Raw genomic sequence first — 25,862 nt, 5'->3', positions numbered from 1 at the left:
TTTAAGTATGATAGTGTCTATATCATATTCTCCCTATCCTTCCTTTCCTCTTTTTTTTTTTTTAATATTCTTTCCATGATTATCTTACGTTTTAGAGATGCCTATAAAACGTCAATACATCATAGGCAGCTGAAGAGTGAATCTAACGCAGGTAAAGCATGAATAAGTACAGAGAGCAGAAGTCTGGCTGTTCAACATGAGCAAATCGAGTGATCTTGTAGGGCTCCATCCCTAGTATTCACTACATAGGTCCCTTTGGAACCATTTCAGGAGCTGCTTACTGCGGATGGACAGACTAGATTGGCCATTTGGCCTTTATCTGCCATCATGTTTCTATGTATGAAAGTGGGGCGTAAAAATGTAGGAAACCTCTGAATAAGGCTCAGAGTAGCATCGCCCAGAAGAAGGTCAAATCTAGGAGCATTTTGGTATTGAAGGATTGACCTCATTGTCAGATGAATCTGTTACAGAGACTTAATTGTATTCATTAACATAAAACAAACACCTCATAGAAACCAAACAGTGGACATACTGCAGGTTCAGGTCTTAGCCTGTCACTTATAACCTGTTTACTTTCGAACATCCAAATGTGAGATTGATATTGCCTGTGGGATCGTCCATTAGAAATGGGCTCTATGTTGGGGAATATGTCAGGGCGAGGAGTTGACGGTTCGTACCTTTCTCTTGATAGATGCTCGTTGTACCAGGTATTTTGGTGGGCATCTCTTAATGCAGCAGAAGTCGGTGGTGTCCTGTTTGAAGTAAGGGTGCTATGGCTTATTCACTGTGTTCCTTGCTGCTGAGTTGGAAAGGGAGAAGAGGCTGAGGTAGTAGATATTGGCACTGAACATGCGGAGGATGGTAGTTACCAAAGCTTCATCATTCCCAGTGACAGATCTGGTAAAACTGATGTTATGTGGCTTCTCTTTCTCTTGCAGCTGAATCAGGGCATGGAAGACCCTCTGAAGCGACCAGTGGTGTATGTGAAGGGGGCTGATGCCATCAAACTCATGAACATAGTCAACAAGCAGAAAGTAGCAAGGGCCAGAATCCAGCATCGAGCACCAAGGGTAAGGGAAAACGGGGAGAATGGGCACACACCACCAGGGGAAGGGGAAGAGAGAGCACATGATATAGGAGGACATATTTTTAATCTGATTTTGATTATTTTACAATTCCCAGAAGGGAGTCGTTCAAAACAAATTGAGTCTGTAAACTGGAAGATATAATATGGCAGTTTGATAAATTAAAGAGTAGCAAATCACCTTGACTGGATGGTATACATCCCAGAGTACTGATAGAGCTAAAAAAAAAAAAAAAAAATGAACTTGCAAAGCTATTAGTAATATGTATTTATCTTTAAAATCAAGCATGCTACTGGAAGATTGAAGGGTAGGCAATGTAAAGCCAGTTTTTAAAAAGGGTAATGTAAGAAATTGTAGACCGGTGAGTCTGATGTTGGTGCTGGGCAAAATGGTAGAGAAAACCAACATGGTTTTAGTCCAGGGAATCTTGAGGGGTGAATAAACCTGTGGATAAAGGTGAGCTGTTCAATATTCTGTATCTGGATTTTCAAAAGGCATTTGACAAAGTATCTCATGAAAGACTTCTGAGGAAATTAGAAAGTCATGGGATAGGAGGTCATGTCCTATTATGGATTAAGAAACGTTTGAAAGATGGAAAACAGCAGGGCTGAGGAGGTGGATTTGGGTTACTGAGGTTGGTAAAACTTTGCTGACTCCCTAATACAATTAAAGTGTAGGTCATGCGATACGATAATGCTTAAATTTCTTATTTCACAGATAATTGGATTAACCCAAGTTTTTCAGGATATGTTTCACTTTTAGAATATATTTTGATATCAAGTTCTTTGATGATTACAAATGTAATATACTAAATTTTATGATATTTATATTGGTGAAAGTGGCAAAATTTGTTCCCATCTGCACAAGCCTCAAATAGAAATCAATTTATTAAAGTATAAAAAGAAACAATATTCTGACGAATACAAAACGAGGAACAACAATAAAACCCATCTCCCCCTCATAAATAGCCCCTCCACTATTGAGACAACTGAACAAGCCAAATTGCTACAAAATGCTGCCTTGAAAAATCAAATCATGCTAACAGAATCCCTCGGTCACACACATGCCAAATCCATAATAGCTGAGCAGAAATGATAAACATAAATGAAACCCAAATCCCAAGAAGCCACACCCTGCATGTAGCCTAAAGGCGCCTTGAGTCGAAGGTTTTATGGTCAATAGTCTGAATGGAGAAGTGCAAATAGTGGGGTTCCCGGGGGGGTCTGTGCTGGGACCGTTGCTTTTGAACATATTGATCAATGATCTAGAGATGGGAAGAACTAGGGACATAATTAAATTTGCTGATGTTACAAAGTTGAGGATTGTGAAAAATTGCAAAAGGACCTTACAAGACTGGAAGACGGACATCCAAATGGCAGATGACTCTTCATGTGAGCAAGTGCAAAGTGATGCCTGTGGGAAAGATGTTTGCTTAGTCCAGAAGGCATTATTAAGATAGGCTTGGGAAAATCCACTGCAGCATAAAATTTGTTTTAATAATAATAATAATAATAACTTTATTTTTATAATCCACCATACCACAAACAGTTCTAAGCGGTTTACAAGGGAAGAGACTGTATACAGACAGCGACATTACAGAGAACTTTCAAAATTACATTGGCATGCTAAGTTTAGTCAGGTTTATCTGGAAGTACATCAGGTTGAAGTGGGGTCAGAGAAGTTTGTCAAAGAGATAAGTTTTTATTGACTTCCTAAACGTTTGGTACAAAAGTGCGTTTGAGATGAAGTTGGGTAAACATTTGTTCCATTTGCCTGCTTGGAATGATAGTGTTCTGTCGAGATAGCTCTTGTAGGTGCAGCCCTTTAGGGATGGAAAAGTGAACAAGTGGGTACTGTGTGTATTAGTTGTGCCTGGGAATTCAAATTGGTGAGACAGATAGGATGGGAATGAACCTTTCATGATTTTAAAGGAAAAGCAAGCAAACTTAAAAATGACCCTTGCTTCCACAGGCAGCCAGTGTAGTTTTTTTGTAATATGGGCTTACATGGTCTGATTTCTTGAGGCCATAAATGAGACGGACTGCAGCATTTTGGATGATTCTCAGTCGTTTGGTTTTTTTGAGAGATCCCAAGTATATAATATTGTAGTAGTCTAAGGCACAGTTCTTCAACCGCCGGTCCGCAAAAAAATCTTGCCGGTCCGCGAAGGATTCAGACCCCGCCGCAGCAAAAGGTGCTGGAGTCAGCTGACGTGCAACTTCCTATTGCCGTCGCTATGGCGGCACTCCTGCCTGCCACCACCAACTTCTCCGCACCCCCAGAAAAGCAGCGGCAGGTCTGTGTGCTTTTAACTTCGGCACACAGCTGCCCCTAGGCAGTATTTTAGCGCGGTTTCATGAGGCAGCCTCGGGGCCTTTGGTAGGCCGGCCCACTTCGCATCATCGAAGCGGGCCGGCCTACCAAAGGCCCTGAGGCTGCCTCATGAAACCGCGCTAAAATACTGCCTAGGGGCAGCTGTGTGCTGAAGTTAAAAGCACACAGAGCTGCTGCTAACCTACAAAGAGGAAACATTTACTGGAGAGGGAAGGAGGGAAGGGAGTAGAGGTGCTCCTGGACAAAGGAGGGGAAGGGGCTACTGCTGGCAGGGGAGAAGGGAAAGGGAAGAGAGTTACTGTTGGATAAGGGGAGGAAGAAAGGGAGAAGGTACTGCTGGATAGGAGAGGAGGAACATTGGAAGGAAACTGCTGGCAGGGAGATTATAGGAGGGGAAGGAGTCAGGATGGAATGGAGAGATCAGATGAGGGAAAGGGCAGAGACAGAGGAATGACAAGGTAGAGAGAGATTGATGCTGGGAAGGAGGGTCAGATGAAAAATAAGGAAAGAGGGACAAAGATGCTAGATCTGGTGTTGGAGAGAGGGGCATAGAAAGAACGCAGATACCATATGGGAGGGGGAGGGGTAGAGGGCAGACAGTGGATGGAAGAGACAGATGCTGGATTGAAGAGACAGAGGGCAGACGCTGGATGGAAGAGAGTGAAAAGACGATGAAAGCAGAAACCAGAGACGACAAAAGGTAGAAAAAAATAATTTTATTTCTATCTTGTGATTAGAATATATCAGATTTAAAATATGTATCCTGCTAGAGCTGATGTTAGACATAACTGGGGGTGCAAAGCCCAGGCAGTGCGTCTTTAGCTTCCAGCTGGCTTAGGGCTCTCTCTGACCAGGAGGCAGTTGCCCTAGTTCCACTCCCCTAACACCATTCCTGCCATGTGTGACTGTGGTATTCTGTTAGCATGATATTTGTGTAGCATTCTGTAATAATTTGGCTTATTCAGTTTTCTTGATAGTAGAGGGGATATATGTGAAGGGGAGGGGAGACGGGGTTTTATGTTGATCTTTGCCCTGTATTATTTATATTTATAAAATGACAATTGTACAGAATATTGTTTCTCTTTATACTTTAATAAAATATGTTCAATATAAAATCATAACTATTTGAGGCTTGTGCGGATGGGATCAGATGGTTTGTGGGACCGAGCTCGCGGGGACGGGGCAGCGATGGTTTTAAAAAAAAATTTAAGTCTTAGTAGTTTGCCGGCCCACAAAATAATTATTTTATTTCCGCCGGTCCATAGGTGTAAAAAGGTTGAAGAACACTGATCTAAGGTACTTAAGATCAGGGATTGAACCAGCAGTCGAAAGGAAAAGAAATCGAAGTATTGTTTAATGGTACGAAGTTTCCATAGAGTGAGAAATCATTTTTTGACTTGAGCATTAGTGTGATCTTCAAACGTCAGGCTTCGATCCAGGGTGATGCCAAGGATTTTGGTTGTGGGATTAATTGGGTAATCTGATCTCAAGGAGGTGTTCATGGACTTGCCAAGAAGATCTTGGTTTTTTCGAGATTAAGTTTTAGTTTGGAGTGCATAGTCCAATGTTCTACCTTGGTAAGGACAGATGAGATGAATTGTTCTGTCTCTTGGGTCAATGAGGTTATGGGAATAATAATTGTTATATTATCCATGTATATGTACGATTTCAGTTTTAAATCGGATAGCATATTTCCCAGTGAAGTCATGTAGATATTGAAAAGTGAGGGGGAGAGTGGGGAGCCCTGTGGCACTCCGCAGGGATTGGACCAAGCTTGAGAGTAGGTTCCTTCACTGTAGACCTGGTATGTACGTTTTGTTTAGGAAACCCATGAACCAATTTAGTACCTGTCCGGAAATGCCGATGGAATCAAGGCATCTAAGCAGGAGGTCATGATCAACAAGGTCGAACTGCTCAGGTCGAACTGCAGTACCAGTGTGCTTTTTTCCTGGGAAAACAAATGGAAAAGATGGTCAGTCATGGAGGCCAAACTGTTTCAGTGCTGTAATTTGTTTGGAAGCCAGATTGAGAATCATGTAGAATGTTAAACTTCTCTAAATATTCCGTGAGGTTGATGTTAACCAGACCTTCCATTAGTTTAAGAAAGAATGGTATGTTGGTAATGGGTCTGTAGTTGGCCGTCAAGAAAACAGACTCCTTTGGGTTTTTGATAATAGGAGTCACGAGGATATGACCAAGTTCCTCCAGGAATTTACCGGTACGCATGCATGATGAAACCCAGTTAAAAAGTTCAGCCTTGAAGGAGATAGGAGCTGTTTTCATAATAGTCGGTGGGCAGTTGTCCAATAGGCAATTGGATTTTACATATTTTGAGTAAAGCTTGAGGAAGTGGCTCCAGTCTGGGTTTTCAAAGTGATTCCAGATCATATCAACAACTCTACCTTCTTTATCTAAGGCAGATAGAGCTGTTGGTAAATCTATGCTTGAACCTGCAAGAGACGATCTCAATTTGTGGATTTTTGTAGCGAAAAAGTCAGCTAAGATCGCCGCAGGGGGTCGAGAGTCTGTATTGGAGCACTTGTGGAATTTAATATCAAACAAAGAATTGACTATTTTGTGACTATGTAAAGTAGGAGAATTAATTTTTTGGGAGTAATGTTTACTACGTTTTTCTTTGATCATTATTTTGTATTCTTTAACCTTTAGTCTCCAAGTAAGTCTATCCTCATCGTTCCCTGGTTTGCACCATATTCTTTCCAATTTGCAAAATTCTCGCTTTAAGACAATTAAGTCGGTATCGTACCAGTTGTCTGATAAACGTTGTCTTTTTTTTTACATTTTTTCAGAGGGGCTATGTCATTTAAGACCTGATCACTAAAGTTTTTCCATCCTAAAATGAAGTTAGGGTCAAAAGCTGGGTTGGAGATTAAGTTATAGTATGTCCAAAATTCTACCGGGTTCAGCTGTCCTCGTGTGAAATAGTTTTCTCTTTGAAGTTGTTCCTTGGTTTTGTTTTGAGTTGCAAAAGAGATGGTCCTACCAGGGAGTATTGGACCAGGTTTCACCTTTGAGACTTATACTGGGGGTCGTTGGTGCATTAGAAAGGAATGTGATCAGATCTAAGTGGTGACCTTTCTGGTGGGTTTTAATTGGAGATGGTTTGGAGAACCCTAATGATGTAAGGAAGGAAAGTAGGCCAGTTACGTTGATATTGTCTGCCTGTTCGAGGTGTAAATTAACATTCCAGGCTATAAAGTTGTAGACACCGGCTCCTGAGTTTGCAAGGAGGAATTCGTAGAATTGCTCTTTTGCTAGATGCCGTTTGTTGGGGGGAATGTGAAATATTGTGAGGATCAAGTTGTCTTTGCAATCCTCTTTAGATATTTTACAGGTGAGAATTTCCAGGTCAGTAGTCAGTTTGGAGTCTAACACTTGGAACTTTAAGTGGTCTCGGAGAATTATTGCTAAACCACCTCCTCTTTCTTGATAAAGGGATAATTTTGTAGTCTGAAGGTAGTATATCACCTATGATGAAATCCTGATCAGAGATTAACCATGTTTCAGTTAGAAGTAGAATATCCAGATGGGTTTCTTCCAGCCAGTCTTTGACCAGTTGTGCCTTATTCCTGACTGAACGAATGTTGAGGTAAGCTCCAGATAGCTTGTAATGATCTAGAGGAGCCAACGGCTCTGAGTGTTGTAGGTTTTTTAGGAGTCGTTGGCTTTTGTGCGTTGGTCTTAAGGGACGGTGGGAAGAGTTAACCACAGGGATTGGAAAGGGACCTGTTTCCGTGCAGTCATGAAGATGGTGAGAGGGGCGAAAAGATTTTTCGGACCTGGTGATTCTGTCCCATGTAAAGTGAGTTTGGAATTGATTCAAATGCTAAAGCTCTTGATATCAGACTTGTCGTACCTAGTAAGTAGAGGACCAGAAAGGCTAAGATCTTTCCTGTGACATCAGCCATGATAGCTCTAAGATTAAGGGGGGAAATCCAGAGACTAGAAGCTCAAATCAGCAGGTTGGTATGATTGACAGCAGATTCCTGATTGAGTTTGCTTTATGAGATGGGACACTGGTTTCAGCAAAAGTCACTGTGCTGAAGCTTTAAAGTGGAAAAACAAAAAACACTGGAGCCCTGAGACCTTTAAAGGGCTGAGGTTAAACAGGCAGGATCTGGGGAGAAGGGGGCGGGGCTTCCCATCGAAGATGAAAGTTTGAATTGGAGTCTCGGTGCAGTGAGAGGGCTGATTGGCTCCCTTCCCTGTGCTGAGTTCTGAAATACACGGTGGCCCTCTGAGCCCCTTAGTGGAGCTGAGAGAGGGTGAAGAGAGCCAGTTAAAAGTGGGCGGGGCTTCCTGATGAAGGAGCAGGATCTGGTGCAGTGAGGGGAGATGATGTAGTCTTCCTTCCCCTTCACTGTGCTGGGTTCTGGGATCTTCTGGGTTATCCTGGGCTTGATGGACTCTCTCGGTCTGTCCCAGAATGTTTGTTTTCTTTGGTTTTTCTATCCCGTCTTCTCCAAAGATCCCAGGACGGGTCACAGGTCAACAGTTAACAGGTTACAATTTGCCCTAGTTACAGTACAAGTTATCCTAACTCAACATATACACAATACCAATATCCATAATATACAATTTACAGGTTGAATTAGTCTTAATTAGAGTGTAAGATTTTTCAATGCAAGTTTTTATCCTTATGTTCTTCTGTTCTCATACATATAAAGGCAAACAACATAGACAACCCAAATAAAAATCTCTTCAGGAGTACAAACGGAGCAAATACTGTACATTAATTACCAGCCTCAAAAGCATGATAGAAAAACTGTTATGTATATTAGAGAATGAGACAGACAGATTTTTCCAAGCTCTGTCCTCATCTGCACAAGCCTCAAACACTTTAAAATCATAAGTGTCCGAGACTTGTGCGGTTAAGGCAGATCTTTCAGGAATGGGACAAGAAAATTCAGTTCATGCGGGGACGGGAAAAAATTTGTTCCCGTGTCATTCTCTAATGTATATTTAATCATTTTGCTGTCATGCTTTTAAGGCTGGTAATTGATGAGTGACAGTGTATTGGTATTTATAAATCCATCCTATGTAAGTAAAACTGATAAAATAGCTCATCTTTAGAACATGCCATAAGAGCAATCAACCCCTTAGTCCCCCAAATGTGACACTGCTTGTCTCCCCATTGCACCCCAGATGGGTAGCGTTGAATAACCTGGTTTTCAAGCTATACTTAATTCCTTGATCAGCCCGATCTCTCATGGTAAGCCAATTTGAGTTCATTGATCCCTCATTTTCTGGCAGACACTCGGATGACAGACTCATTTGCTCTCTGGTGGCTGAGGCCAGGCCCGTCCTACACCAGTAGCTTCTAGTGGTGGGAAGGGATTAGGGACCTCTAAGCGCACGCTATAAGTTGGGGTCCTCGCCAGGTCCTTCCCAGCATGCAACTTTTTTTTCTATGTTTGAGGCGTGATGGAGACAGAGTATTGCATTTTGGGTAACAGGCATCTGCCTGTATTGCCCAGGAGTCCTGCAGCACTGTCCTGATGCCATGATTTTGTCTAAAAATAAATGTTTGTGTGACCTGCAACCCACCTCATTTCTGCTGTGCTTTTCCAGTGCTAAGACCTGCCTCCCCATTCACTTCTCTGCCAAAACACTTCAGTCTGGCCAGATTTTTTTTCTGTTTAGGGCTTGTTTTTAACCTTTATTTCTTCTTCATTTTCCAGCAACCTACAGAGTATTTCGACATGGGTATCTTTCTCGCTTTCTTCGTGGTTGTCTCACTTGTCTGCCTCATCCTCCTCATTAAGATCAAACTGAAGCAGCGCCGAAGTCAGGTATGGGATTCATCCTTTGGGATCTGGGGAGTTGCACAAAACATGAGATGGATTGTAAAATTAAAATTGCTTGGGGGGGTTAAGTGGGCAGGAGAGGCTGTTGCCAGTTTAAACCCCCTTATCAGCCCCTTCCTGGATATTCAGCGGTTAATAATCTGGTTTGAGCACCGGTTAGTGCTTACGCGGTCCAGGGTCAGTTGAGTGGATAGGATGACATTCAGGCGGTTCAGTCCATGCCGACTGAACCCCAGCACACCCTCAATAACTTGAGGTTCACAGCTGACTTGGATATTCTATCCACATAGCCCTGCTTGAGACAGACACGGGGGAAGCTATTGCTTGGGATCGGTACCATGGAATGTTGCTACTCTTTGGATCTCTGCCTGGTACTTGGGACCTGGATTGGCCACTGGGGAAACATCCTGGGCTTGATGGACCTTCGGTCTGTCCCCATTCTTATGTGAGCCAAGTGTAGGTCAGTGAAGCCATTGTGACATCACTGCTGAGGTGGACTCTTAGGCATTGGTGGAATGAGGCATTATGACATCACAATCTCAGCTCTGGAATGTTGCTACTCTTTGGGGTTCTCTCTGGTACTTGGGACCTGGGTTGGCCACTGTTGGAAACAGGATTCTGGGCTTGATGGACCATTGGTCTGACCCAGTAGGGCTAGTTTTATGGGTTTTTTTGAGGGTGGGGATTAGTTTTATCTTGCAGAAGTCAGTAGCTGTAAAATTAGACTGCCGCTGGCTTGGGGGGGGGGGGGTGTTCTAATTTAGGTTCCTATATTTTTGAAGCTTAACATTTTGGCTGAAAATTCACCTAAACCTCTGTGCCTGAACCATAGGCTTCTAAATTTAAACTCCAGTGTAATTTGGCTGGATGTAATGGGAATCAGCTGTTCTCCATGTCCTAAGCTAAGCTCACGGTTCCCCCTAGAACTGTCCCTTCCTGTGATCTTTAGTTTGCTTTGAAATCTAGGTGCTCAGCCCTTATCAGTTTTCAACTGTCTGCTTTGAGTAACCTGTTGTATCTGAAGGTGAAAGACGTGGGGGTGGGGGCCTGAATGTGTTAATGCTAGTGGGAAGCAGAAGATCCTAAATGCTGCAATTAGCTCTCTGAAAATGCTGATCTCCTCGCTGGTGAAAGGTTTGTCGGAGAGGGGCCTTTCCTCTGCTTAGTTTTCTGTCTGTTGTTCCTGTAAACCTTTCTACCAGCTTTTAGCAGTATAATGAATGGCAGAAATCCTGAATCTCTGTTCCTTGTCCCTTATCATCGTTTCAGGTTGCCCCCACTCTGGGTGCTTAGGTGGTCACTGCAAGCTTTCCTAGTCCCAAACGAAGACCTGAAAAACCTGACTGAGCCTCTTTCTCTCTTGGCAGAGCTCCATTAACAGGATGGCCGTGCAGGCCTTACAGAAGATGGAGACCAGGAAGTTCAAGGCGAAGGCTGGAGTTCCTCAGGAGGGCAGCTGTGGAGCACTGGAGACACTCAGCAGCTCCACTTCCGACTGCGCCATCTGCCTGGAGAAGTACATTGATGGGGAGGTAAAGCACCAGTGGACATCCCCCTGGCTTTACTTGAGAAACTGGATAGGACAAAGCTGAGACTGACTTAGTTTGCCAGGGGGGGACCTGAACTAGAGGTCTGCACGGGAACGGGGATCGCGGGAATCCCCCCTAACCCACGGGACTCCCACGGGGACCCCCTCTAGCCAACGGGACTCCCACGGGGATGGAAGGCTTTGGAAGCAGGGTTCGTTCATATAATATAATGGACACATCAGCCTTAGTAAAAGAGGGGGTTTTTAAGTTAATTACCTGAACAGAAAACAAAAAAAGGTTCCACCAAAGAGATTCCACAAGGAAAACAGCAGCATAAACACAAAAGAAACTGTGGAATTGATGATCCTGTCAGAAGTAATTGCTGCTTTTTATGGGGATGGGCGGGGATGGAGGTAATTCCTTGCGGGGATGGGTGGGGACAGAAAGGATCCTGACGGGGACGGGTGGGATTTCTGTCCCCGTGCAACTCTCTAACCTGAACCAGTTCCTGCCCAGAGGATTCTGGAAATTGCAGTCGGCCTGCTTTGAGCTAGGGCTGTCAGGGGGGGATCTTTGCTTCCTTGTGCTGATGTCTGTGTTTTTCTTTACTGTTCCAGTTGTATTTTTGGTTTTGCCAAGTCTTTGAAATTGAATTATTCAGCTGACTAAGTAATCAAGAAGATGTCGATTCAAATGCAACCAACCTCGCCTTTCTATCAGTTCATGTGCCAGAGACACTGTTTCAATTAACAAAAATCTTTAATTATAAATGGAACCCAACTGACATTGTTACCTTGTTTCTCAAGTAAGCATGCAGTAAGACTTGGTACCCTTTCTTAGATTGCGACACATTTACTTCACCCCCCCCCCACCCCTTTATGAAGCTGTGTTAGGTTTGTTTGTTTTTTTAATCACCGGCTTCGGTGGTATTAGCTCTGACACTCATAGAATTCCTATGAGTGTCAGAGCTCATACTGCTACGGCTGGTGATGAAAAAAGCCTAACGTGGCTTCATAAAAGGGTGAGGGTGGGGTTTAGCTACTTAGGTTGTTAGGGAACATGCGATGAAGCTACTTGAGTAGTAGATTTAAAACAAACCAGAGAAAATATTTCCTCACATAACATGTAATTAAACATTGCCAGAGAATGTGGTGAAATCATTAGCTTAACAGGGTTTAAAAAAGGCTTGGACAATTTCCTAAAAGAGAAGTCCATAAGCCATTATTAAGATGGACATTGGGAAATCCACTGCTTATTTCTAGGATAAGCAGCATAAAATCTGTTTTACTCCTTGGAACCTGGGTTGGCCACTGTTGGAAATGGGATACTGGGCTTGATGGACCTTCTGTTTGTCCCAGTATGGCAATTCTTATGTGAGCCATTGTGACATCACTTCTGAGGTTGGCTCTTAGGCATTGGTGGAATGAGGCATTATGACATCACAATCTCAGCTCTGGAATGTTGCTACTCTTTGGGGTCTGCCAGATACTTGGGACCTGGGTTTGATGGACCTTTACTCTGTCCCAGTATAGCAATTCTTATGTTCTAGGTAGGTTGTTAGGTAGATATAAAATCTTATGTTCAGCTTATAACCTAAGTGGATTACAAGAAACCCCCCCCCCCAAACATAATCATAAGATAAAACCAGTATAAAACACAATAAAACAAAACAATATGCAAATGCCATTTCCATTAATCACATCATTCCTTCTTAAGCACTTTAAAAAGCTTCTTTTTAAAAACTCCGAAGGTTATTATTCATTCCAAAACTTCACCCCTGCCTCTGAAATAGCCCCCACCAGGAGCCGTGGAAGAGCTGTGCCAAGCACAAGCTACCCTTTCCACAAAGGAGTGGGTTTTTTTGACGTTAGGACTCCATCGCGTGTGAGAGACATTTTTGTTTGAAAATGTCCTTTCAAATGAACAATGTTTGCTTTTAAAGTACTTACACAGAAGCAGCCAGGAAAAGGTCCCTTAGAAGTTGCCCAGACTGAGTTACAGTTCCAATAAAATAATAATTCAAGAGGAAAACAACTCCATAACCTATAGGACAGACAAACCAAATTGACAAGTAATTAGTTGTGTTAAGAGGAAAACTCTCTGTAGTCACCTAACGAATGTGATCACTTTGCAGTGTTCCTCCTCCAAAAGCAAATTGAAAAAAAATGGCCTCTAAGTAGCTCATTTTTATTCTGCCTATAAACAAAGTGGATTACAACTGTACATACATAAAACAAATCACAGCGAAAGCCAAGACACAGTAGACATGTCGAAATCATCAAACATCCACCATCAAGACGCCAAGTAGGAAAAAAAGCTTTTGAAAGGGCTGATTCCCACAGCGCAGAGTGACGGTGGCCGTGCCCTCGCTTTCTAGTGCTTCCAGCAAGCAGGAGAGCTCGGTACCTGTCCACTGCAGTTAGTGTCGGCACTCCTGACTGCTGTATGGTGGCCCAAAGAGTTTGTTCCCAGCCTCTAACAGTGGCGTAATCTCCCGTGTGTGGGGAGAGGAAGAATGAACTGTGAGGAAATAAATCAGAAGTCTGGGTAAAGAAACTGGAGGACGTGGAAGAAAAGGGGAGGGGAAGGGAAGGGATAGTGACAGTGAGAGCAATGGAGGCAAAAGATAGGAGAAAATGGGGTAAGAGGAGAAGGAAGGAGAAAAGATGTCCAGAGGAAGAAAAGCTAAAGTTAATGATGGGGGAGAGAGAAGAAAAATGAATAAAGGCTTTTGGAAAATTTATTTTTTAAAGAAAATTATTTTATGCATAGGGAGGGGAATGTCAAAGCCAGTCTCATACTTTAAACTGTTTTACACACAAAAACAGGGACATTTCAGAGCCTGAGGGGGGGGAGTGAATGTTAAATCATACACGTTATTCCAGACACACATGATATAGGGTAGGGACCTCAGCAGCATGCAGGGAAGTGGATGCATATGCAGTCACGCGTCCCTTCAGCAGTTTCCAGAGCAGACTTTGCAGCTGTTTGGCCAGTTGGAAAATGTTACAACTCTGTCCAAATATAAGCATATGGACCCAAGCCCCTAGACATTCCCCCCTCGAAACTCTGGGTTGTGTTACAGGCTCTGCTCTCTCTCACAGGAACTACGAGTGATTCCCTGCACTCACCGATTTCACAAGAAATGTGTGGACCCCTGGCTGCTGCAACATCACACCTGCCCACATTGCAGACACAACATCTTTGGTAAGTGTGAACCGTGTGTGGGAGAATCGGTGCGATAATCCTATGAAACCAGCGCTCACTACAGAGGTGCAGTGACAGGAGCTTCGTGGTGTTCTCTGAAACCAGTGGGAGGCAGTGGGGAAGTATTAAACCGCAGGTGGCAATCTGTGAAACCAGCTTCCTCCTCAAGGGGGCAGTCACAGGAGCTATAGGTTATATGGTGAGACCAGAGGGAGAGTGTGGGGGTGGTGGATGCAATATTAAGCAGCAAATGGCAGTCTGTTAAATTGGCTCACATCTCCTGTGACTGCCCCCTTGAGGTGAATGTTATATGGTGAGACCAGGGGGAGGGTGGGGGTGGTGGGTGCAATATTAAGCAGCAAGTGGCAGTCTGTGAAATCGGCTCTCACCTCAAGGGGGCAGTCACAAAACAGGTGCATCACAAAGGATTCACAGGGAAGGTAGGTGGTGCCACTCCTTCAAGTTTAATTTTTCTAGAGGAGTAATGAAGGCCAAGTTTCTGAATATTTGTTCCATCAGTATTGAAAGGTCACGATAGGAGCACCTCTGTGGGTGGAGGCGTCCATTTAAGCTTCCTGATGAGACACAGTTGGATCCAGTTCTAAAAACACTCAGGTTCTAACATAGTAAATGATGGCAGATAAAGACCCAAATGGCCCATTCAGTCTACCCAAATATACACACACTATAATTTAATGATTTCATTTAAATTGTTCTTTTTCTTAGATATTTCTGGGCTCTGCCCAGTATTGTGCATCTACTGGAGTCTCCGTCGAAGCTCTCTGCAGCTCATCTAAACCATCCCAGTCCATCCTCAGCTGAATGGCCATATACGTGACACAGACAGTGCAAGTCTGCCCAATACTGGCCTTAGTTCTTCAATATATACCATTATTTTTTGATTCTAGATCCTCTGTTCATCCCATGCTTTTTTGAACTGTCACCGTTTTCCTCTCCTCCACCTCTCTCGGGAGCGCATTCCAGGCACCCACCACCCTCTCCGTAAAGTAGAATTTCCTAACATTATTCTTGACTCTACCATCCCTCAACTTCAAATTATGCCCTCAGGTTTTTACCATTTTCCTTTCTCTGGTATACATTTTGTTCTATGTTAATACCTTTGAGTATTTGAATGTCTGAATCATATCGCCCCTGTCCCTTCTTTCCTGAAGGGTGCAAATGTTCAGGGCTTCCAGTCTCTCCTCATACGTCTTCTGACACAAATCTTCTACCATTTTTGTCACCTTTCCCTTGACTGCTTCGTCGTCTTATGTCCTTTGCCAGATTCGGTCTCCAAAATGAAACACAATACTCCAAGTGGGGCCTCACCAACGACCTGTACAGGGGCATCAACGCCTCTTTCTAGAATAATAATTTTTTTATTCTTATATACCGCCAAAGCCATAATAGTTCGAGGTGGTTTACAGTAAGAAGTGCTGGACAATCAGGGAATAAAACACTATAAAATCATCAGTACGTACATACAATGTGGTGCCCTGGGTAAGAGCACCATCTAAAGGAGTCGATCCTTTCAAGGTGGTCTCCTCAGTCAGATGCCCTGAACTCTCCCGCTGCTGTGGTCAGGCAAGGCATGGAGCCACAGTCCTTGACCAGGCTACACATCTCCCATTGGACAGTTCTGATGACTGATGCCAGTCTATTTGGCTGGGGAATTCCTGGCCCCCATCTCAGAGGAAGTGGTTGATCAGTCGCTTGGAACTGAGAGTGATATGGTTAGCTCTGTAAGCCTTGGGCAGCGCCCTGGAAGGAAAGGCAGTCCGAGTCTTTTCAGACAATGCGACCGCAGTAGCCTATGTAAATAGGCAAGGAGGCATCAGGAATGTACCGCTGAGCTTGGAAGCTCACCTGCTCTTTAAGCCCCTCTCTTGACCATCTCGGCGGCTCATGTAATCAGGTAAAGAATGTGCAGGCAGACTTCCTAAGTTGGTAGACCTTGGATCCTGGAAAGTGGGCTCTCTCTTGGAAGGTCTTCGACAGCATAGTCAGGTGCTAGGGACACCCGACATTTGACCTCATGGCCTCAGCCTCCAACAAAAAGGCAGCTTGTTCCTTCATGAGCCCAGAAGTGCCAAGCTGGATGCTCCTGTATGTTTCCCCCTTGGCCAATGATAGGCAGATTTCTTCGATGGGTGAGAATGCACCCAGGTTGAGTAGTCCTGGTACCTCCAGATTGGCCGAGGTGACTGTAGTACACAGACTGAGTATGTCTGCAGAAGGACGAGGCTCTTGGGCTTCCTTGTCATCCAACCGTTAGCCATGCTCTTCAATCTCTCCCTAAGTACAGGGAGAGAGTACCCCTGGACTGGAAAACAGCAATCGTCGTTCCTCTGCACAAAAAGGGTTGCAGAGCAGAGGCTGCGAAGTACAGACCAGTGAGTCTCACATCAATAGTGTGTAAACTCATGGAAACTCTACTTAAAGGTAAATTAGACTCGATATTGGATGAGGGAAATCTGAGGGATCCCTGTCAACATGGATTCACCAGAGGCAGGTCATGCCAATCTAATCTCATAAGCTTCTTTGATTGGGTGACAGGAAAGCTAGACTCAGGAGAGGCTCTGGACATAGTATACTTGGATTTCAGTAAAGCTTTCGACAGTGTCCCACACCGTAGACTATTAAACAAGATGAAATTGATGGGGTTGGGTGAGAAACTAACTGTATGGGTCAATGATTGGCTGAGTGGAAGACTTCAGAGGGTGGTGGTCAACGGCACCCTCTCTGAGACTTCGGAGGTGACTAGCGGAGTGCCGCAGGGCTCAGTCCTGGGACCATCCCTTTTTAACATATTCATAAGGGACCTGACCCGGGGGCTTCAGGGTAAAGTATCACTGTTTGCCGACGACGCCAAACTGTGTAACATAGTAAGTGAAAGCAACCTCAAGGACAGTATGACGCAGGATCTGATCACTTTGGAAAACTGGTCCTCGACATGGCAGCTGGGCTTCAACGCTAAAAAATGTAAGGTCATGCATCTCGGCAGCGGAAGTCCATGCAGAACATACTCCTTGAATGGAGAAATGCTAGTTAGGACTTCAGAGGAACGGGACTTGGGGGTAATCATCAGTGCAGACATGAAGGCTGTCAAACAAGTAGAGAAGGCCTCATCTAAGGCAAGGCAAATGATGGGATGTATCAATAGAAGCTTCGTCAGCTGCAAACCTGAAGTCATAATGCCACTCTACAGAACCATGGTGAGACCTCATCTGGAATACTGTGTGCAATTCTGGAGGCCACATTACCGGAAAGATGTGCTTCGAGCTGAATCGGTCCAGCGGATGGCCACTAAGATGGTCGCCGGACTCAAGGGTTTCTCATACGAAGAAAGACTGGGCAAACTGCAGCTCTATACCCTGGAGGAGCGCAGAGAAAGGGGTGACATGATTGAGACATTTAAGTACATCACTGGTCGTGTCGAGGTGGAAAACGATATATTCTTTCCCAAGGGACCCTCGGTCACAAGGGGGCACCTGCTCAAACTCAGAGGGGGGAAATTTAGTGGGGACACCAGGAAGTATTTCTTCACGGAAAGGGTGGTAGATCACTGGAACAAACTTCCGGTGCAGGTGATCAAGGCCACCAGCGTGCTCGATTTTAAGAATAAATGGGACATCCACGAGGGATCCCTACGAGGGTCAAGTTAAGGAACTAGGTCACTAGCACTCAGACTCAGTGGGGTGGGTCAATAGAGTGGGCAGACTTGATGGGCTGTAGCCCTTTTCTGCCGTCATCTTTCTATGTTTCTAAATGCTTTCTCACTAGGTCCCATTGTCCTGGAGGTTCCAGAGCGCTTTGGTCTTACGACATGGTTCTTGAACGCAAAGCCTTACAGCGTTATTGCCTCACTCATAAGTTCCAAGAAGCGGTCCATGTTAGCGGTCTACACAAAAGTCCAACAGTGTTTCTGGAACTGGTGCAAGTGAAAAATCAGACGCAGTGATCACACCGTTTTCGGTAATGCTGGATATCCTGCAGGAAGGTCTGAAGAAAGGCCTAGTGGTTGGCTCTGTGAAGGTATAGATAGCCGGACTTTCCTGCTTCAGAGCACAGTTCAGCAAGCACACATTGGCATCCCATCCAGATGTTTCCATCTTTTTTGAAGGGAGCCAAACATCTCACCCTCCAGTGGTCCAACCCTTTTCATCTTGGAATCTTAATCTGGTCCTACGGGTCCTTGTGAAGGGCCCCACATGAGCCTTTGGAGGAGGCGTTCCTGATAGATCTGACAGTTAAGATAGTTTTCTTAGTGGCTGTAACATCAGTGAGAAGAGTGTTGGAGCTGCAGACCCTGGTCCTGCAAGGAGCCCTTTCTTCAAATTTCAGAGTCTAGCATCTCGACTCAAACGGCTCCTGCCTTCCTACCGAAGGTTGTGTCCAGTTTTCACGTAAATCAAGAAGCGCGCCTCCCAGCCTTCACACCTGCGGGAGTGAAGCAGGCGGCTAATGTGTTGAAATTTCTGGATGTATGAAGAAGTTTGCTTGGTTAACTGGAGGTAACCAACGGGTTCCAATTGTCTGATCACTTCTTTGTTCTTATGAATGTAGCATATCAGGGGAGACCAGCAGAGATTTGCCGGGCAGCCATTTGGTTCAACGTCCACACGTTTCCTATGTTTTACAGGGTGGATGTCGCAGCCGGGCTGGACACCACCTATGGGTCCTCCGTGCTGACAGCAGGCTTATCTGTCCCACCCTAGGAACCTGGGACTACTCCGATACATTCTGCTGGTCAAGACAACAAGTCCTGTTGCACAAGAAGGAAGATTAGCAAGGTAAGAACCTAATCTTTCCATTAGGATATTCTGCAATAAAGTTTTTTTTATTCTCTCTACTACACAATGGGGGCAGATGGCAGTTTCAGTACAAACCAATAGGTGGCAGCATTGCATCATCTTCAGTTGCTTCTAGCAGCTTCGTAACTTTCAAAAACATGTTCGTTCTGTGTGAGAACATAAGGCAAGCCATACAGGGTCAGACCAATGGTCCATCTAGCCCAGTATCCTGTTTCCACAGTGGCCAATCCAGCTCACAAGTACCTGCCAGAAACCCAAATAGTAGCGTTTCATGCTACCGATCCCAAGCTTCCCCCATGTCTGTCTCAATAGCAGACTATTAATTTTTCCTCCATGAACTTGTCCAAAATTTTTTTTTAACCCAGCTGTGCTAACTGCTGTAACACATGATCTGGCAACAAGTTCCAGAGCCTGATTTCAGCTGACCAGCTTGGAGAAGAGATGGCTCAGGGGAGATTTGATAGAGTCTGTAAAATACTGAGTGGAGTGGAAAGGGTAGACGTGAATTTCCTTTTACTCTTTTTTTTCCAAAAATAGTGGGACTAAGGGGCATGTGATGAAGCTACTAAGTAGAAGATATAAAGCAAATTGGAGAAAGTAAACTCTGGAATTAACTGAAAATGTAGAAAAACCAGCTTAACAGGGTTTAAAAAAGTTTTGGATAATTTCCTAAAAGAGAAGTCCATATGGGCCATTGTTGAGATGGATTGGGGAAATCCACTGCTTCTTCCTTGGATCAACAGCATAAAATCTTTTTTATTCCTTGGTATCTTGCCAGGTACCTGTGACCTGGGTTGGCCACTGTTGGAAACAGGATACTGGGCTTGATGGACCTTCAGTCTTTCCCAGTATAGGAACTCCTATGTTCTTCTGCAACTATTCTTTGAGTGAAAACATATTTCCTCCTATTGAGTGTCTCCTGGTCTTTGTAACTTTTGATGGAGTAAAAGAACGATTCACTTGTACGCGTTCTACTCCACTCAGGATTTTGTCGATCTCAGTCATATCCGCCCTCAGCTGTCTCTTTTCCAAGCTGAAGAGCCCTAACCTTTTTAGTCTTTCCTCGTACGAGAGGAGTTCCATCCACGTTATCATCTTGGCCACTTTTCTTTGAATCTTTTCTAATTCCACGATATCTTTCTTGAGATATGGCAACCAGAATTGAATACAATACTCAAGATCACACCACGGAGTGATGGAGTCGTTATAATAACATAACTTTATTCTTTTATTCCGCCACAATCAGACGATTTCTAGGTGGTTTACACCGAAGAGAGCTGGACCATCAACGAAATACAAATAGCAAAAGTACAACATATTTCTTAAGAATAGTCAGAGTAAAATTATTGTAATTAGGAAATGAATTTATCAAACAATGCAGTCTTGATTTCTTTCCGAAATGCGCCAAAGGTCAACCTGGCTCCATTGATGTAATTACCTAACCAAGACTGCTGTTTACCTGCTTGAAACAAAAGTCCTATCCAAAATATCTTTAGTCTTGTTAACCAACCCTTTTTAAATAATTCCTAGCATCCTGTTTGCTTTTTTTGGCTGCCGCTGCACATTGGGTGGAAGGTTTCATTGTATTGTTTATGATGACACCCAGATCCTTTTCTTGTGCGCTAACCCCCAAGGTGGACCCTAGCATCCGATAACTCTGATTTTGGTGGTTCTTCCCAAAGTGCATCACTTTGCATTTGTCCACATTAAATTTCATCTGCCCCTTGGACGCCCAGTCTTCCAATTTCCTAAGGTCCGCCTGCAATTTTCCACAATCCGCATATGTTTTAACAACTTTGAACAGTTTAGTGTCATCTGCAAATTTAATCACCTCACTTGTAGCACCAGACCCAAAACAGATCCCTGGGGCACTCCACTATTTACCCTCCTCCATTGAGAAAAATGACTATTTAACCCTACGCTCTGTTTTCTATCCAATACCCAATTCTTAATCCACATCTGAACTTTGCCACCTATCCTGTGACTCTTCTCATGTGAAACTTTATTAAAAGCTTTCTGAAAATCTTGATACACTACATCAACCGGCTCACCTTTATCCACATGTTTATTCACACCTTCAAACAGCACAACCCATGATTTAATAGGGAAAGCTTGTAAATTTTGAAAGAAGGCATACAAGCCTTCAAAAACTCAAAAGGTTATGAGGAAAAATCAATTCTGGAATTGGTGTTGATAAGATGGGGAAATCTGCTTAGTCAATAATCCTTTCCTGTTTTCCTTCTCCAGAGCATAAGAAGGAACCTGGGGGGACAATGTGCCTCGAGAACAGCAATCCAGCGCGTAGCCGGCATCAGAGGGTCATCCTCCCTGTGCATTACCCTGGACGTGTTCACCGCGCCAGTCAAGTCACGGCATACCCAACCCGCACCAGCATGGACCCCCACGGCAACCCTATCACAGTCCTGACCCTCGACCAGCACGGTGAGCAGAACCTGTATCCGGCACAGTCTCCTGGCTATCTGCACAGTTATCAGCCCTTGCACCTGGATTCTGCTCTTGGCACTCACCACTGGAGCTTGGAGCACCCGCTGTACACCCCGGGTCACACCCTGCGCCGCCCACGGTTCAATGGGCGTAACTTTCCAAGAGCAGCCTGCTTCTCCCAGTATGAGACCATTTACCAGCATTACTACTTCCAAGGCCTTAGTTATCCCCATCAGGACAGGCTGTCCACTGGTGTGGGAGCTCCCAGGGGGCCGAGCCACGCCTTCCAGCCCAGCAGTGCCATGGTGTTCCCTACCATGGTGCATGTGGCCCCCTCCCAACACCTAGAGAGCGGCAGCACTTCCAGCTTCAGTTGCTTCCATGGCCACCGCTCGGTGTGCAGTGGCTACCTGGCGGACGGTCCTGGCAGTGACAGCAGCAGCAGCAGCTCTGGTCAGTGCCACGGCTCCTCCAGTGACTCCATGCTAGACTGCACCGAGGTGAGCAACCAGGGGGTTTTTGGCAGCTGTTCCACCTTCCGCAGCTCCCTCAGCAGTGACTATGACCCTTATATCTACCGCAGCAGAAGCCCTGGTCGTGCCATGGATCCCAGCCGGGGGGCCCCTACGCTTCTGGACCCTGGTCCACAGGCAGATGAGCTTCCTGCATGTGGCACGCTGGGGCGGAGTTGCGGGCCCATTCAGGCTTCCTCAGGAGACCAGTTGTCCAGCTGCAGCAGTAGTTCTTCACTGGAGCACAAGGATCTTTGCGGGGGAAGGACCGAGGGACAGCATGTTTCCAGCACTGCAGAGCTTCTAAGGACCTGGAAGGGACCCCAGGTGGCGGGGCCATTGCTAGAGCCAGTGTGCAACTGCTGCTTTGAACTCCGGCAGCACTCTGCAGCAGCTGATCATGGGAACAGGACCCCTGCTGAACCCGACTCTTTGTTTCACAGCTCAGCTCTGTGTGGTGGTCGCAGGCAAGCACGGGAGCAGCCGGCCAGCCACATACAGGGCTTCTACAGTATTAATCCTGACCATGCACATAGGACAGAGGGGGTTCCATTCGAGTCTCTGCCCTGCTGTTTCTATGAAGAGAAGCAGGTTGCGGGTGGTTGCTTTGCAGAGGACTGCGCTGTCAGCGTGCAATACACGCTTGGCGGGGACACCTTGCCAGGCTGCTTTGCAGGGCTGCCACATGAGCTGGGCCAGCGGATTCCTATCATTCCTGGGGACCTTAGCTGTGAACTGGTCCTACCCACAGACTGTACGGGGAGCCAAGTGGGACACAGCTCCTGGGAGAGGCCACATGAGCCCCAACCTGCAGACAGCCGGGGAGAGGCAAAAGAGCGATGTTTCCGAACTGTGACTTTCCTCCAGCAGAGCTGCTCCCCGGAGGAGGCGAGGGCTCTCTTGCGAAACGACTGCTCCAGCGGCCAGGAGTCATTGATCAGCGGTGTTGCAGGTAAGAGGAGAGGGGGAGGTCAGAGCAGAAAGGGGCAACAAGAGTACTGGGGCAGGGGGGGCAAGAGTCCTAGCAGAAGTTGCTCAGCATGACCATTGCACACTCAGATTGAAATTCTCTTGTATGATGAGCAATACTGCATTTTAAGAACAAATCCTCCAAAACGGACAACATTCCTTCGTAATGGATGTGGGGAGGGGAATCTAGTATGAATTCGGATGTGAGTCATTGAGTTGTGGAAATCTTAATTTTGAGTTGGTGGTGTACGATGGGGACTGGACCTAGGCTTGAGTATTTGTGTTTTCTGCAATTTTACTGTGAATTGTAGACCTTGCTTAGACCCACTGACATTTTCTGGGCACCACTTTCATTCAATTTTAATGTAATAATGTCTTTCTTAGAGTTTCAATTGTGTGCTCATTGATTTGTCTAGTTGTATCTCTTGTTCTTTCAGTTGTTTGTCATCGTGTAATGACATTTGATCTGTGTTGAGGAATCCACCGAGAAGCTGACGAATGGAGTACAAGAGAGCTTTAGTAAATGTTCTTAATTCAAGATGACTTGACTTAGAAAAGGCACGCTGAAACCCTAGATAGATTTGTTCTGGTATGCGATTCTCTTTTACGTTGAAGTGGTTGACCTCCAAAATGAGACAACATAACAAAGCAGGAGAATCAACCTGCTCAATCATAACGTAACAAAAAAAACAGTGGAGGCTTGTGTGCTGTGCTCTTTGTTTATAGACTCTTAATTACTTGTTTTTTTATTTCTCCATTGAGGTTTTTTTCATTGGAAAGGCAGCCAAAATAAGCATTGTAGTTTCTGTTGATTAAACAGACTCCTGATGCAGGCCATTTGGCTGAAACACGTACATGTCTAGTCTTATTTGATGTAATAAAGTATCCGAGTACCTGGGGGTCGCCTTCACTGTTCGTTTTTATGTGGCAAGAAACACTGGAGTGCCTTCTTTCTAAGACAGCTTTAGACTCCTGATGAAAACCATATAGTCAAAATGTGAGCCTGTGTCTAAGAACATTTACTAATTCTTGGCAGCTTCACGATGGGTTCCTTTGGTGCTGTTTTTGTGAAGGCCGGTTCTTCTCCTTTCTTTGTGATTTGATCTGTGTTGCCCATACTGTTGTTTTTAGTCTGTATTCAGTGAAGGGAGGGTTATCGCAAACTGTGTGCAGTGGTGAGATTCCAGGTGTGCTGTGGAAGAGACGGGTCTGTCACTACTGGAGCATCTCCTCCTGTCTGCCCCACCCCAGCAATGGAGGGATTTCCAAAACCTGGCAGTTTGTCTGGGTTTTGGAAGGTCCTTGAGCTCAGGGCCGCATCTGTAGGGCCCCTGAGAATGCGTTGACATCAACGTGATAACGTCAGGCACATGCGTGTGACATCACTGGTCGATGTCCGAGTATGCTCAGAGGCCCTCTAGACGCAGCCTTGTATTTAGTGTGTTGCGACGGAAAAAGTTTGCAAGACACCTGGTTATCGGATCGTATTGTGCAGTTCCCCCCCCCCCCTAATATATTCTGAACAGCTGAAACTGGTACAACCAAATGAAGTGAAATCATGTGTAGTGTTGGATGAGGCTGTGAAATGTCCTCTTTCTGTACTCGTCCCATTTCAGAGAATTGGATGTTTTTCCAGTTAAGCAATTTGAACCATGCCAGCGAGTTCTTAATACAAAATATAATAGTCTGCATCCTAGAACATCTCAAGAAGATCCATGTAATGTAATTTATTTCTTATATACCGCTAAATCCGTTAGGTTCGAAGCGGTTTACAGAGAAATATACATTAAAGGATACAATAAAAATAAGAATAAATAAAGAAAAGGTACTTGGAATTCCCTTACTGTCCCGAAGGCTCACAATCTAACTAGAGTACCTAGAAGACAGTTACTGAGCAGTAGGAGTAAAAATAAAGACAGGGATAATAAACAAGATATGAAACATCCTAACAAGAGTACACTGATCTCTCTAAGGCCATAATTCTTTCTAAAGTAAAGTATACATCTCATGTACCTGGAAGAGAGCTCAAAACCATACTCATAGTGCAGTTTTGAGCAGCTCATTCCAGCCATTCCACTTAGTAAGAGATTACGTCCCATCGTGCAACATGAGGCCTATCCTGTGCACGTCAGTAAATCTAGCCCTCAGTGAGTCCATCTGGTTGTATCCCTGCATTAGAAAGCAATGTTCCCTTTTCTCGGTTTCTAACTCACCACTGTATTTTCTCCCGCAGTGCCTGAAACTCTTCCCCTGGATGTAAACTCTTCTATTTCTTAGGAGACTCTGGACTTCAGCGAATGCAGCTTAACAACAAAGGAAGCAAGTCTGTTGTTTTTTTTCTTTGACAAACACACAAAGGTGGTAATATGGAGTCCAGTCCCCTCCTGTCCTCCTTCCCCCACTGTCACCTTTTTCATTTTTGGGCCTTTATTTTATTTTTTTTTACCTCGGTGTGTGTGTGTGCACCAGTGACTGAGCAGGCCAAGCTCCGGGGCTTTTGAAACTCTTATGAAAAGCTTTATTTAAAATGATCTAGTTTTTTAAAAATATGTAAAATTAAAAAAAAAATTTTAAACGCTAGGCGGCTTTTCTTACCAGGAACCGAATACTAACTACTGTGGAAACAAAACTGAGATAGCATGTGTTAAAAATTGCAGGCGCCACTCTTTGTAAATTAGTTTGTTTTGTTTTAAATTTTCTTCCTTGGGATCTCAGGTCTTTGATGAGCACACAACTGCACCTGCTTTAGACAAAAATAAAGAAAACCAGAAAAAAAAATGGTGATAAAACTGTAACTTGAAGTAATTAAAGCTACACCTGGAAAGACTGGAAGCAGAAGTTGTGACGGGATGTCCTTCACCTGTAGAAACCCGTTCTCTGGGGTCATGCGAGTCCTCCAGAGAAAAGGGTGGAGAGACAGCAGTAGGCCTGACTTTGACAGGAAGCCTGAAAGTGGTTTCTTGGAGGAGCAGTGACCACCAGGTACCCAGGAGAGGCCCAGCCTGTGTTACAGAAATTTCACTGTGTCCTGGTAAGTGGTTCACTCTGCCAACGGCTGCTGGTCACCTATCCAGAGTTGCATAGAAACACAGAAACATGACAGCAGATAAAAGCCAAATGGCCCATCCAATCTGCCCATCCG

At 44.7% G+C, this 25,862-nt stretch overlaps 1 protein-coding gene across 1 annotated transcript in view; it reads left to right on the top strand.

Moving 5' to 3' along the window:
* The window catches only part of ZNRF3 (zinc and ring finger 3), a 283,323-nt gene extending 258,025 nt beyond the window's left edge, over positions 1–25,298 (top strand). Inside the window, exons 4-9 of the mRNA XM_033955185.1 lie at positions 939–1,070; positions 9,119–9,229; positions 10,612–10,776; positions 13,878–13,980; positions 21,042–22,703; positions 24,954–25,298. Of these exons, the coding sequence (XP_033811076.1) occupies positions 939–1,070; positions 9,119–9,229; positions 10,612–10,776; positions 13,878–13,980; positions 21,042–22,703; positions 24,954–24,997 (2,217 nt within the window). The 3' untranslated portion in view covers positions 24,998–25,298. The remainder of the gene's footprint in view (positions 1–938; positions 1,071–9,118; positions 9,230–10,611; positions 10,777–13,877; positions 13,981–21,041; positions 22,704–24,953) is intronic.
* The last annotated feature ends 564 nt before the right edge of the window (positions 25,299–25,862 follow it).

This window comes from Geotrypetes seraphini, chromosome 8 (genome assembly GCF_902459505.1).
Source record: "Geotrypetes seraphini chromosome 8, aGeoSer1.1, whole genome shotgun sequence".
NCBI classification, from domain to species: domain Eukaryota; kingdom Metazoa; phylum Chordata; class Amphibia; order Gymnophiona; family Dermophiidae; genus Geotrypetes; species Geotrypetes seraphini.
Note: the sequence above shows the minus strand (reverse complement) of the source record. Positions and strands in the feature narration are given on the sequence as shown.